Genomic DNA, 15,153 nt, shown 5'->3' on the forward strand with positions numbered 1-15,153 from the left:
GAGAACCATACCACGAATAGATGAATTTACGCACATGTATGTATTTCTACCTTTCCCATTAAGGAAAAAATAGATGCCACCCACAGATTAATTCTCTCATTATTGTATGTTCTCCTGCCTGTCAGACACAGATACATATCTCATTTATTCCATGCATTGCCACCTTTGTCGGTCAGAGACATAACCAGTGTGCTTAGATGTCAATTGTGCCTTTTACTGGTTCGATACCTGCACCTATAAGAGTTGAAACATCCAAACATTAATTTATTAATTTCTCTCACGTGCCTTTGAACTGCTACTTCTCGAAGTAAATGACGAAATACCACACATACATGAATCCTCTCATATGTATACATTTATATCTGCCTTAGTGAGACATAACCATACTACCCAAACTTGAATTCCCTCACTTACCTATGCACTATTGTATCCTTAAAGCACATGTCCATATCACTGAAACTTGAATTCTCTCACTTACCTATGCACTATTGTATCCTTAAAGCACGTGTCCATATTACTGAAACTTGAATTCCCTCACTTACCTATGCACTATTGTATCCTTAAAGCACCTGTCCATATCACTGAACCTTGAATTCCCTCACTTACCTATGCACTATTGTATCCTTAAAGCACATGTCCATATCACTGAAACTTGAATTCCCTCACTTACCTATGCACTATTGTATCCTTAAAGCACATGTCCATGTCACTGAAACTTGAATTCCCTCACTTACCTATGCACTATTGTATCCTTAAAGCATATGTCCATATCACTGAAACTTGAATTCTCTCACTTACCTATGCACTTTTGTATCCTTAAAGCACATGTCCATATCACTGAAACTTGAATTCCCTCACTTACCTATGCACTATTGTATCCTTAAAGCACATGTCCATGTCACTGAAACTTGAATTCCCTCACTTACCTATGCACTATTGTATCCTTAAAGTAAGTGTCCATATTACTGAAACTTGAATTCCTTCACTTACCTATGCACTTTTGTATCCTTAAAGCACATGTCCATATTACTGAAACTTGAATTCCTTCACTTACCTATGCACTATTGTATCCTTAAAGCACATGTCCATATCACTGAAACTTGAATTCCCTCACTTACCTATGCACTATTGTATCCTTAAAGCACATGTCCATATCACTGAAACTTGAATTCCCTCACTTACCTATGCACTATTGTATCCTTAAAGCACATGTCCATATCACTGAAACTTGAATTCCCTCACTTACCTATGCACTATTGTATCCTTAAAGCACATGTCCATATCACTGAAACTTGAATTCCCTCACTTACCTATGCACTATTGTATCCTTAATGCACATGTCCATATCACTGAAACTTGAATCCCCTCACTTACCTATGCACTATTGTATCCTTAAAGCACATGTCCATATCACTGAAACTTGAATCCCCTCACTTACCTATGCACTATTGTATCCTTAATGCACATGTCCATATCACTGAAACTTGAATTCCCTTACTTACCTATGCACTATTGTATCCTTAATGCACATGTCCATATCACTGAAACTTGAATCCCCTCACTTACCTATGCACTATTGTATCCTTAAAGCACATGTCCATATCACTGAAACTTGAATTCTCTCACTTACCTATGCACTATTGTATCCTTAAAGCATATGTCCATATCACTGAAACTTGAATTCTCTCACTTACCTATGTACTGCAAACTGTCTCTGTAAAGCTTCTATCAAATATTGTTGGTATTGCAACATGTCTCTTTAAAGCCGCAAGGCTATTACAATGCTCAATTTATCATATATACTGCTGTTTCATAAAGACTTAATCATACCACACAAACGTACATGCTCTAATTTATTGTATGTGCTCCTACAAGTGTTGATGGAAGTAACTGTGCCATAGAAATTGCACAGCAGAGCTGGCATAATAATTTAGAGGTGTGGTGCACCCAGACCATATGATCTGACTTAGTATCAGTGAATAAATACCCTTTACCCTGCCAAAGAGGGTATGCACTGTCATGGCTAAAATGATAACTTATGCATCTGCTACTCACCCTCTTTGTGTAGTCCATAGCTTTGAGGATGGAGAGGTTGAGGGTCTCCAGAGAAGAGAGAACATCCTCATAATCTCCCATGTGATTGGCAAAATAATCTGAAAAGAGAGGAAAAAGAATAATCTTACAAATTTGCATTCTATCTCTGTGACACATAATTGGTTGCCATTAGGGTGAAAGTGTTTCTCTGTGCCCCACACTTGCCCCGTGCTTAGCACCCACACACCATGTCAAATGTTGACTTTGAGTAGAACAGAAAAGCCTCTGCTCACAGAGATGACATGGTAATTGCAAGACAGAAAAGTGAATTTATAATCAAGCACCTCGTTAACTAGCTCAAAATATGGATCTAGGCTTCAGGCCAAGGAGCTTCAATAACAGTGACACGATTCATTGATGAGATGATGAGCGGGTGCGCACTTATGTCAAAACGGCGCGTCATTGGTCACAGCTTAAGAACAGGCCGAGTGAACGCCAAACCAATATATGGGCTTCAGGAAACGAATGGACATATCGCGAATACATTTCATCTGCAATCCCAATCCTTCCAGATATGTGATCAGTTTTCAGTGTGCTCTTGATAAACTTGTGGTATAAAATTACATTGATGTCAAGTCGTGGAACTGGAATCACAGCTCAGATTGGACCTCTTTCACCATGGAGTCCTGGCTGTTAAATGGAAAACCTATTCAAAGACCTTTTCAAAGCCAAGTTCCAATAGTATCCAATAACATGTGACTCTACAGCAGAATATTGAACTCCAAATTATCGTTGTACAAGAATATCGAGGGACAAAATATCGAAAGGTAACTGCATATAGGGAAGTATTCATTTACTTTTCTTAACTCCACATCTCCATACCTTGAAGATACCTCACCATGGTATTGAAATCTAGACTTACCTGGGGATTATTTTATTTCCAATATTCTGTCCATGTGTCATCAATATTCTGGTGTCAACATTCAGGGTGTACACCATAACATTCAAGTAAATAAGTACATGACATATAGCCAGGTAAGAGTAAAAAGTGATTAATATAAAAGAAGACACTTCGACCAACCACCTTCAGGGCCCAATGCATTTGGTCGATGCAGAAGCAAGGCATCCGCCCAAAGTTCTGTAGAGCGAAACTAAGAGCACCCGTGTTACTCGCAGCGGCTGGAAGGCAGGAGTCTCAGACTGTAGGATAAAAGCAGTCAGCACTACTTGCAGCAGTAATAGGGCACTACACTTACATCATCACAAATACTAAAATAAAGGCAGGAAAAAGCCAGTTCATCAGTGGACAGAGAGTGCCTCAACAACAAAATGCTTTTGTTGTTTTCCGCAGGAGTGCCACATATTCTTGCACTGTTCCTGGAGAAGACATTACGCTTTGATGCCTATATCCATTCATTTTGCAGCTCCTTAGCGCAATCATTATTTTAATCCACATGATTTAGTCAGTTTGGAGTGATTTCATGTTACTCCTTTGATGTAAAATAACAGAAAATGTTGTGTTTACATCTGTTTGCATAGTTATGAGTAATAAGGAAAAGAAATTAATTCATAGGCGCAGATGCATCCTCTGGTCCATTTTTGACGCAAGAGTGCATTTTGCCCTACGAATTTAGAACTATAGGCTGCATGATGGTCCTTGCTTATTATGTGTAATCTTGCTTCATTTTTCTATACTTTTAAGTAATTACGCTACAGCAAATTACGCGAGTTACGCCCACCACCTACCTTTTTCCTTATTCAATTACAGTGCCACAGAAGAATACTTATGTATTGATAATAAAATGAACAGCTTATCCATCTAATGTATTCTGCGTTGTACATTTCAGCAGGGTCCATTTAAAATAATGTTTTTGATCTTTAGGAGGCTAGGCGGCTCGGGCTCACGGGCTTCCATCCACCGCAAACTGCTCCAACGAATGAGCCCCAGACCCTGCAGGTGTGCTGGAAAGGGGAGCGAGACAGAAGTTTTGCACTGGCTGGCTGCAAGAGTGGAGAATGCTACATGGAACCCAAAAGGCAAGATTACCAGCAGACTCTATCCCCTGCCTCTACCACTTGAACAACATCTCAGTAATGCAGGGTATGACTTTGCTTGGTCAGACGAGATCAGGCTCACCCTGGGACCACTGCCCCCCTAAAATTCTCCACTTGGCTCCGGAGGCCACAGTCCAATAACTCACAGATAATTTTAACCAGATGTTACCCGGTGGATATTTCCCGAGAGCTTGGAAGAAGGCTTCTATCCTCCTGCTGCTGAAAAAACTAAACCTAGATAGTATAGATGCGAACAGCTACAGGTCTATCTCTCTTCTTCCTCTTCCTGCTAAGATCGTTGAGAAGGCCATGAACATAGAACTTACCAAGTTCATGGATGATAACAAGCTACTAGACAGAGCGCAATATGGCTTTAGAAGTCAACACAGCACCTAGCTGTTCCTGATCAATGTGTCGGAAGACATAAGAGAGGCTCTGGACACAGGTGGGAAGTCAGCCCTGATCCTTCTGAACCTCTCGGCGCCTTTCAACACAGTTGACCACAATCTGCTCATATGCCGACTCTTTTCTGTAGGGGTCAGGGGCAAAAAGAAGTGTGGCTCACTGGTTAGAGGAGGCAGACCCCGATGCAGAGGTCAGACCCGGGACCAGGGTTCAATTCCCGACGCGGCAGGGTCTTGAGCTCAAAATGTCCACAGACTCGATAATTCTCGCCTCGGTGCCTACTCGAATCATGGGTTCACACTCTGCAACTCTGGGCAATAGCTTGCTTAATCTCCACTACGGCCCCACCGCGATGGGATGCCTGGTCTTCACCTTGGGGATGCCCAGTAGAAGTTATTTCGCAGGGAAAGCCAGGACGGGTTCCCAAAGCAAGCGCTAAGAGACCTGTCGGTGATTTGGCGCTATATAAATCGAAATTAACATAACATAACATAACATAACAAGGCTCTGGCTCTTCTGAAGTCCTTTCTCAGTGACAGAGAGCAACCGGTGGAGCTTGACGGTCACAGTTCGTCCCGGTTCACCTTGCCCTGCAAGTGCCGCAGGTCTCCTCACTGAGCCCGACACTTTTCAACTTGTATGTCACCCTCCTTTGCTCGCTCATAAAGTCTTTCGGATTTAAAACAGTGTCTTATGCTGACGACATGCTAATCGTGGCGTCCTTTTCAGGGGTCCCAGCGGACTCTGTACTGAGATTCCATGATTGCTTGCGTGAAATCAGACACTGGATGTCACTAAACTGCCTGAAGCTAAATAAAGGGAAAACCGAGGTGCTTCTTTTCGGACGTGACATCTCTTTCTGGCAACCAAGAGCTTTTTAACCCCTTGCGTGCGGGGCGTATTTTCCGCCTGTGCTGACTCTGCCTTGCACGGGCGGAGTCATGACGGAATGGTTCCGTCATCAGCACAGCTCAACCGATGCTGATGACGGAACCGTTCTGTCATCAGCACGCAAGGGGTTAAGAACTATCCCATCCCCACCTTCCGAACACCTCGCGCTGGCTTACAGATCACGATGAGCCGCCGTGCCTAGGCACCTCCGGGTATTAGTGCACGTTACAAATCTAAATTTAATTTAATTTAATTTAATTTACACAGGTTTAAAAATTAAAAAGGCATAACAAACAGTGTTTATTAAAGTAAAGGATTGCAGCGTTTTTCTGACATTGAATTAAAAAAAATATATAATTAAGCTGCTCTCCATTTGAAATAACACTCCGGTTTGTAATTGGCACTCTGAAAGATGATTGAATCAAAGTGTTAAGTCACGTGGCCAGTCGAAAGGGAGAGACATTTACTCCTGATCAAGCCTCCGGAAGAGGAGAAACGTGCTGGCTTTTGTTTTACCTGTGGTCAGATTTCCATGGGAATTAAAGTGCTTGAAACGGCTTTCAGCAGGTGTCGGTGTACCTCTCTTCCTCAAAGGGAGGTGATGTTTGGATATATATATTTATATTTAAATTGACCTACAGTGTCCACACAATAATCTAGGCTTTTAGCATTGTTTGTGGCTAGGGCCAGAGCCTCACAAGCATCTAGTTTATTCACTTATTTAGGGGGTTCTAGATGGAAGTAGGGACAGCAATTTTTAACTGTACTTAAGGGTGAAGTTAAAAAAAACAATATTCTTGGGCTACCTTTATAGCTATATTATTTTCCATACTCATCAAGTTTCTCAAATGTTGCAAAGATTTATATTTGTCATAAAACTATCAACACATGTATTTATCACAAAATATATGTATTTATTTCTTTTAAATAAAGAGGGGAGTTCAAATACACTACCAACGTGATTTACCATTAACAAATAACATTAAAACCATAAAAAAGGGCCCTGTTCAAGGAAAAGACTCAACTGAAAACGAGCATTAGCAAAAAAATTGCTTTGGAATTAGAAATATGGTTGATTGGTTATTTTTTTTTAATTATTTTACCTGCATATGCTAAAAAATTAAAGAAAAGAAAGAAAGAAAACCAGCCACTGCCTAAACATAGTGTCGAAATGCTGGCAGTAAAACATTTTTAAAAAATGAACCATCACATATCATTTTAATAGAGCAATATGGTTGGTTCCCAGCAGCCGGGAGTATTTAGAACCAACATAGAAATCCTTTTTGTTAAATTAGGGGTGGGCGGAACTTTCGGATTTTTACTCCGTGGAATTCCATGGAGTTACATAAAAACTGAATGAGATTATGCAGAATTCTGCCAACTGGTGGAAAATATGCTACTCACACTGCAGTTTTGCGCCAGTAGTGCAAGAGTGCTGAAAATCAGTGCGAATGGTACCAAGTGTTGCGCAAGAGCACACGGCCCATCGAGTTGGTTTTGCTGCCGCTCGATTAGAAAATATATTTGAGCGGCAGCAAATCTATTCGAACAACAACCTTCTGACCGTGAACACCAGTGACCTGGTTAGAAAATCACGCTGGCAATGCTGATTCTCACTCACCAACTCACAAATTCTGGAGTCTAACAGGAGAAAAAATCTGCCATGTGGTGATTGGCAGAATTTAGCCAGAACTCAATCTTTAACCGCATCGCTGGGGTGGTTATTTTTCCCCTACGCGGCTTTTTTCTAAAAGCCGCGTAAGATGACGAGCTCAGCTCATCATCCGCACACGCCCCCCGTGGCTGATGACGAGCTGAGTTCGTCATCAGCATCGAAGGGGTTAAGAGTAACTCGGTGTGGCCAAAATTCGACCAATTCGAAGGGCAGAACAGAACATTGTGCCCACCCCTAGTTTGCACATAACTGTAAAATATATTTCACCTTAGCACATATAAAGCTACTTTTGGATTTGAAGTTTTCTAACATGAAAACCTAGTTTAAACACACAAGGATGACTTAAAAATATGCACAATGGAAAGAAAAAAGCACTGGCAAAATATTGCTCCACCAGCCCTAGTACTGAAGCACACTTCCCATGAGATGGATGCACACACGCAATCAGGAAAAGTGCCATTAAAAATGGTGCAAGTGAGCCTCTGGCTGAATTGGGCGGCCCATTATCCCACTCTTTAAGCTGTGGCTGGAGGAAGCAAAATATGAAGGACAGTTGAACTGGCCAATTTGTAAAGAAAGTTGATTCAAAGCCATTCTAAGTATGTATATATGGATTAGTTTTATTTATTAATGCTTTTTTTATTACATGAGTCAGTAATACAAAGTTGTCTGTAGTCCAGACTAAAAAAAATGTAGTTGCAAAGGAAGGGGAGGATTAAAGTACATGAATATCAGTGGAGAAAAAATGGAAAGCTGATGTAGTATGAGGTGGCGGGATAGTAGCATGGGAATTGGGTTATGGCTCCTCTTTCCTGTGGGGGATAGTAGAGATGGCCCTAGAATACCCAAAATCAATACTAGCAGGGGAAATTAAACATCAGAGCTTACTGGCTGCATTTTTGCTGGTAGGGTACAAGGGTAGCTGACAGGGTTCAACATCTCTTTATAAGAATTACTAGCAGCCCGTCCCGACCTTGTCCGGGAGCAACAGGCTTCCACGCCCCCTGCCCGCCCCGACATTGTCCAGCAGCCCGGCCCCCCACCAGGCCCGTCCCCCCCCTGCCCCGACCCCGCCTGCCCCGACCCCACCTGCCCCGACCCCCGCCTGCCCCGACATGGGTCCCCTTACCTCAGCCGCCGTTCCTCCCACCTGTCCGCTGCTCGCACCGCCGCTGGCCTGTCCGTTGCTCCTCACGTCACCGCTCCTCCCCCGCGCCATGTCCGCCTCTCCCTTACCTCAGCCGCCGCTCCTCCAGCCTGTCCTCTGCTCGCACCGCCGCTGGCCTCTCCGCTGCTCCTCACGTCACCGCTCCTCCCCCGCGCCATGTCCGCCGCTCCTCGTCGCGCTCCTGGACGCTGCTCCTCCCCGCGCTCCTGACGTGAGCACGCACGTCGTGGCCGGCGCTACTTCGGAGGGACTACTATTTTTTTTACTGTAAATTTTTTAAATAACGTTTTTTAATTTTTTTTTATTTAGCCTATAACCATCTACACACCCTGGCGATTCCAACGGTGTATCAGGTGTGTGGATTGGCGCTGTGGTTCCCGAGTTTACCCGCCTTAAAGGCTGAAAGTTCTTCCTTTATTATAGTAGTATAGATATGTATTCTAATAACTGTGTACACAAGAGACATAGCTTCCTTGGTCATTATTTTGTCCTACTTTCAATATATGTTTTGGTTCTGAGCATTGCTTGTTAAGGAATCCTTCAGTAGATTATTGGTATACTATAATTGGAAAAATGATTGGAGCTGGAGATTGGAAGAGGCTTCTACGTTAGGCGTATATAGCATTATATAGATACACAAGTCAAATTGTCACCCTCTGCCTCTCTAATTTCGTTCTTCCAGCCTGCATCTGAATTATTTTCTCCATCATATCTTCCAGGATTCAAAAAGTGTTTTAGTTCTAATTTATGGAAAACAGCAAATATTCTGAGAACCTATTCTGAAAATAAATATCGCTTCTGTTTTTATTAGGAGTAGGACTGGGCGGCAAATTCCGTTCCGGTCCGTTTGCGGAATTTGCGGAATTTGGGTAGTAATTTCGCGTTCCGCGGAGAACGCAAAATTGCCCAAAATTGTGCGTTCCGCGACTTTGTGACATTTTTTGCTTGGTCGCGTTCTCAAATGTGTGTTCGCAAGATATTTCCCCTCGAGTACGCAAACAGCGATTGCGAACAGTAAAAAAGCATCGCGAACAATCAATTCCGCGTGTTCGCTGAGATTTTTTACCGCTTTACGGAGATTTGCGTAATGCGATTACGGAAATTACGCCCACCCCTAATTAGGAGATGCATTCAGGGGTGTGCCCATAATCTTTAATCATCATCCGGGCACCCACCAGTCTTGTCCTAGTTCAGAAAAGAGCTGAAGGCCCATCTTTGGAAGGAATAACGTATCCCTCATTGACAAAGAGCCTTTGATTACTATATGAAGATTTTAATGATTTGAATTTAAGGATATTTTAAAAATGTATATAATGTACCGCTCTGCTTAAGTAGAATTTTAAGAATGCGTATTTTTAACTTGATCATGATAAAGAAATTAATTTTTGACATTTTTAATACTGTATAGGTTTGAAGTATTTTTTTCTTATTCTAAATCTTTCTTGTTTTAAATGATTAGTGTATTTTTCGGATGGTTTTATGGCTGTAAAATGACTCTGAATAAAGCTGACTTGCCTTGACTTGAGCCTTTGATTCTCACGGCCACCAATAGACATCTTTAGTTTTCAGCAAATGGCATTCAGCAGCTCCACTGGCAGGCTTTGGGCCATTGCACTATTTTGTTTTTTTTACTGTTTACAAATTAAGCACTCGCTAAAGGGTTTGCCGGTTATTTTGTTCGACTAGGGTACACAGTTGTTTGTAAGCTGGTGAGAGGGGATGTGCCATCAATAAAGACAAGTCAATTCAGCCCATTCTGAGCTCTGCAATGGGGAATGCTATGTAAAACATGCATAGCCTTAATTTACTGTTTTTAGTTGGATTTAAAAAAAAGTTTTTATCCAAACAAATTCAAAGAAAAGAGAAAAACAGGATAAAAAAACTTGATGAAATAAAGCACAAGAAAATATACGTATCCAATTAAAAAGCATCACGCTGGAGCCGGATGTTGAAAAAGCGCATTTTCCTTGCACGTCACAAAGTAAATTGCAGGCACTTTATGAATAGAAGATATCATTATTGAAATTGAATGGCAACCCTGTGCTGGTGTTGGCTTCCAATTATCCTTGCTTATGGGCTGCTAAATGGCTCAATGGGGTGCCCTGACAGCAGGCCGGGTCTATTTTTGGGATGATATTTTACGGTAGATGAATCGCGCCATCAGAACCAAAGCGACTTCCGGACGACTCCACTCTGGGGAAATGCAACACACAGCTTCCGTAAATTATTCTAGAATAGCTGTCTGATTAAAGCAGGAGTAAATGAAAAGTGACGCATTTTAAAGTGCTACTGTCGCCCGCCATTTTCTTTCACAGCAGAGATGGCATTTAGGTACTTTTTCTTTGAAGCAAGCAAAGTGCTGCTATTTTTAAGCAACACTTATGGAAATGGGACTATTGGTTGGCACCTAGTGTGATAGCTTTCCACAATGGTGTCACTGGGCAGTCAACGACATTCCGGAGAAGCGGATTTGGTTGCCAAGTTGTAAGATTTCAAAGATTTTTCCTCAGGCAATGGCCGATGGTGCGCTTAGTGCCAAATAGCAACAGAACAGTACACGTTACTTGAAATTACAAAATGCTGTCTGGGGTACCTTCAGGGAACTGCTATTGTTTCCCTTCTTACTTCTTAAAAGTAATACAAGTTATGCTTTGTGATTCCTGCGTGTAGAACCTCTTTTACACCTTTTGAAAAAGTGTGTGTTCAAAACACTGAACCGTGATTATCCATTTCTGACCCAGCATTTATAGCAAACATGTAAAATTGAGTCCTTTGGTTGCATTCAGTCCTTTGTACCTGACTGACATCGCTAGCAAGTCCCTTTCAAGACAAATCACATCGTTTTTGCGGATGTGTAATGTATTTCTGTAAAGAACTAGGTCAATGGCGTGTTTCAATCAGTAAACATTGAAGTGGTTGTATTAATTTACTAGTTTACTTATGAAGAGTTGTTATTTTTATTTTCAAGGCGGGAACAATTGATGTTAGGACCTTTAGAGAGGAGTAGCATATAATAACTTTGAACTTGAATCAATTCCACTGTAAATGATACTGTAAAAGAAGATGACTGGGCAAATCATCACAGGTGCATGGCTTGATAACGGAGTCCTTTTTTGGTCTTGCCTACTAGGCAGAGCACACGTTGACGCTTGCAAGACATTTTCTTTACTTACAGCACTTTTAAGGCCCACCCAATGCTTACCATTGGTTGGCTTTTTTGTCACTCTTAAATGCTAGCTTGATATTGGTTAGCATGTGTGGGCTTTTCTTCTGAGTCTTGTGTTTGTCCCTCCCCTGGAGCATGAACATAGTATGTGTCCTTCCACTGCTCGCTTTTTAGGTGCTACTTTATTCTTTGTTTAAATACTCTACCAGTGTGTGTCTTTTTCAGCTGACTGCTTCGTGTACTAATCCCCGCTCAGTATTCCTCCTGCTGTCTGTGTTGCCATTGCAGCAGTCCGTGTTGCTTTTGCTGCCCACTCCCCCTTTAGCTTTGTGTGTTGCTTTACCCCAACCTCCTTCCTGATTTCTGTGTTGCGTTGCCCCCCACATGCCCTCAATATAGCCTGTCCCATCCATATTGCCTTCCACCGTGCTGTTCTACAACAGTAAAAAAAGAAGTTATGATTAGAAAACAAATTACCCCAACTTTTAGCCATGATGGCTAAAGAAGAAATTGACCAAACAGATACCTTACATAGGCAAGCCCTATTGGTTTTTCCAATGCTTGAATAACCTCAGATGGTAAGAGATATATTGGGCTAGGATCAAAGTCTTCGACTAGCAGGACCTCTGCATCAGTCACACTAGACCATCTTACTGAGGTTTGAACCTCTGACCCTTGCAGCCTGAGCAATAAGCACTAGGCTATCTTTCTATGTTTGAACCAAGGTGCCTACAGGTCTCACACAGCTCTCGCTGCGGTAGTTTTATGAGTTGTTGGACTTGGCCCCCTCTGCAGGGCCACCCCAAACCTTTTGCCTTCACCCCTACTTTTTCACTGAATTTGTTTTTGTTGGCTTTAGGATTCTGGGTACTTTAACACTGCTAACCAGTGCTGAAGTGTATGAAAACTCTCCCTAATACATGGGACAATTGGCTCACACCTGATTGGCACATTTAACTTACTTGTAAGCCCCTAGTAAAGTGGTACTACATGTACTCAGGAACTGTAAGTTAAATGCTACTGGTGAGTCTGCAGCACTCATTGTGCCACCCACTAAAGTAGCCTTTTGAAATATGTCTTAAGCCTGTCACTGTAGTCTGTAGTGTAGAAGCATTGCAACCTGGCAAAATCAACCTCTTGCCAGGCACTAACCTTCTTTTTTTATACATATGTCAACCCTAGGGTAGGCTCTAAACGGCCTAAAGGGCAGCGTGCATTGTTTTTAAAAAGTTGGACATGTACTTTTAATTTTTACATGTCCTGGTAGTGAAAAATGTTAAATACAATTTTCACTACTGGAAGACCTACCTCTCCCATAAGATAACACTGAAAAGGTCATGGTAAGCGACATCCAATCTCCTAACTTCCCATTAAAAAGAGATCCCGGGCAAGGCTGCCCTTACAATGCCTCCTCTGATGGATGGACAAGTTATTTGTTGAATGTTTGGCCCCGGTGCAGCTTTGCTTAGTCTGGGCTTCTTCACAAGAGTTCGGCATGTTTGTGCCCCAGACAAAGGTACAATGTTCTGCCGAGGACCTTGGAGACTAAAACGCAGGTAATGGTTAATATAGGAGATTTTCAGATTTATGACTGTCTATTGCCATCAAATTATCAACCTTTGTGCGTGCCTAAATTATACCATAATTATAACATACTAAGAATTAGCATGTCAATGAAACAGGACTAAATAGTTTGCTGACGTGTGTACCTTATGCATTCCTAAGTTTGGGATGTTCCAAGGAAGGGGGCCAGAGGAGTCCTGTGGACATCTGGTGAACATCCTTTTAAGTGAGGTTTAGTGGGTCTTTGGGAATAGTTGTAAATGCATTTTCCATTCTGATCTGCAAACCCAGTAACACCTCATAGGCTCAAGTATAACTGATGCTGTAAGTATGTAAAGGAGCACCTATCACAAGTATATGGACGAAGGGGCGAGCGAAGGAAGAGCATGATAGGAAGAACTGTTTTTAGTGACCGCAGAGTTTCTAAAGTTGAATACAAATAAATACCTCATTTTCTAACCCTAAACTAGTGTACATTGTACGAGTGTAATTCACTTTTTCAATAAATCCAACATCCTTGTACTGGTTTTTATGCCTGGTTTGATAGGGACTTTAGTGAGTAACACCAACAAACTTACTATCGGTTAGTTTTATTCTATCGGTAAATTATCAGTTACAGTATTCATGTTATTCGTTCCCAGATCGGAAACCAGACCTTGGAGTGTCATTAACCCCCACAGATTGCTTTGGAACTGGTCTCTTCTTCCAAACCCAGTGTTTCAGTACAGATACGAGTTCAGTATTGAGCCTGGCTTGTGGTTTTCCTCCTTTTAGTCGTTCTTTTTTTGACAGTAGAACACTAAACTCTTCCTATGGTACAAACCCAAGTGTGGGTGTGATTTCTTTTGATAGAATATTTCTGTTGTGGCTTGCTACTTCAGCCCACACATTCCTATTCTCTGTAACCATGTTTCTTTCCCAGAGTGACCTTGTTTTTTTCTGCTAGAGGAACAATTATAAAATCTACCCTGACACGCAAAATGACATTGTTGATCAGTGGATCCCGGTTCAATTATTTATATCTAGGAATCACCTGGATTTCAGAATTCCTGGAAATCTACAGACCCACGATACCATTGTTAAGTCATTGCTTGACTCACAGATGATTTTTGAAGCAGAAATGATGTACCAGTGTGCCCACCCGCCCATCAGTGGCATAGCTAGACCTTTGGCAGCGTGTGGCGGTCCCTGCATTTTCTGCCCCATGGCGGCCGCATGTAAGAGCGGGGGTGCTAGTGATTCCTGTATTTTTGGCGCTGCGCTGGCCGCAGGTAAGAGCGGGGGGAGGCCGCCGCCCCAAAACTAATGCTGCCCAGAGCAGACCATCCCCCTCTTTCCCCTTGCTACACCACTACCTCCATTACATAGAGGGCTCAACATCGGGAGTCAATACAATGCAAACACTACAGCTGAAGTCACTCCATCGCACATAGGGCTTAGGACAGTTGCCTTCGCAGTCAGTAAATCACCTGGGACATTACATTGCAGGTATCCATAGGAAGGTGTTACATATGTATGGAAAATGATTATATATACACACTGATAAAACACAGAAAAAAACTGAGATATGTTTTGGTTGAAAACCACTACAAATCACCAGTCATAGTTACTTAGGCACAGAACACAAACCATAACTGGTGTCCCTACCATAATAATGTTTTGAGCATGGCAGCTAGTGTGAGTCAAGGGGTATGCTGGTAACTCTACCAGTTGAATTCCAGTGATTTTTCAATTTTTTTAGCCAAAAACATAACTTTTCTTTTTTAACTGAGCTTTTTCAGAGAATTCTTTTGGTTTTATTACTATGTACTTAATTTCCAAACCATGTTGTATAAAGCCTGTGGCTTTGCCTTACCCTATTCCCCTCCCATCGACCAACCCTATTATGCATGGGGGCTTGCCACAGGGTCTGACCTGTGGCCAGGATCAGGCTCGGCTCCCACCTCCCTGCTATCAGCCAAACCACTCTGTAAAGGCCTTCAGCTGTGTGCAACAGCCTTGTGTTTTAAGCTGCTCTAGGTACCTACCACCTGTGCCCTGCAGTCAGACATGCATTATAGTGTCTGCTGTTACCTGTAGACTTTTCTCTGCTGCACAAAAGCCATGCATCACAATCAATTCACAAAATGGCGGTCAAATCTGGCATGCAAAATGAAGACTTGATGGAAGTGATCGCTTTTTGATTCACGAATCACA

General features: G+C 42.1%; 1 protein-coding gene across 1 annotated transcript in view; it reads right to left on the reverse strand.

Annotated features, from left to right (window-relative positions):
* Positions 1-213: 213 nt before the first annotated feature.
* LOC147673771 (N-terminal EF-hand calcium-binding protein 2-like) overlaps positions 214-15,153 on the reverse strand; it is a 565,615-nt gene continuing 550,675 nt past the window's right edge. The window contains exons 5-6 of the mRNA XM_086945528.1: positions 2,056-2,153; positions 214-234 (exon numbers count right to left, since the gene is read on the reverse strand). Of these exons, the coding sequence (XP_086801654.1) occupies positions 214-234; positions 2,056-2,153 (119 nt within the window). The remainder of the gene's footprint in view (positions 235-2,055; positions 2,154-15,153) is intronic.

This window comes from Lissotriton vulgaris, chromosome 12, assembly GCF_964263255.1.
Source record: "Lissotriton vulgaris chromosome 12, aLisVul1.2, whole genome shotgun sequence".
NCBI lineage: Eukaryota > Metazoa > Chordata > Amphibia > Caudata > Salamandridae > Lissotriton > Lissotriton vulgaris.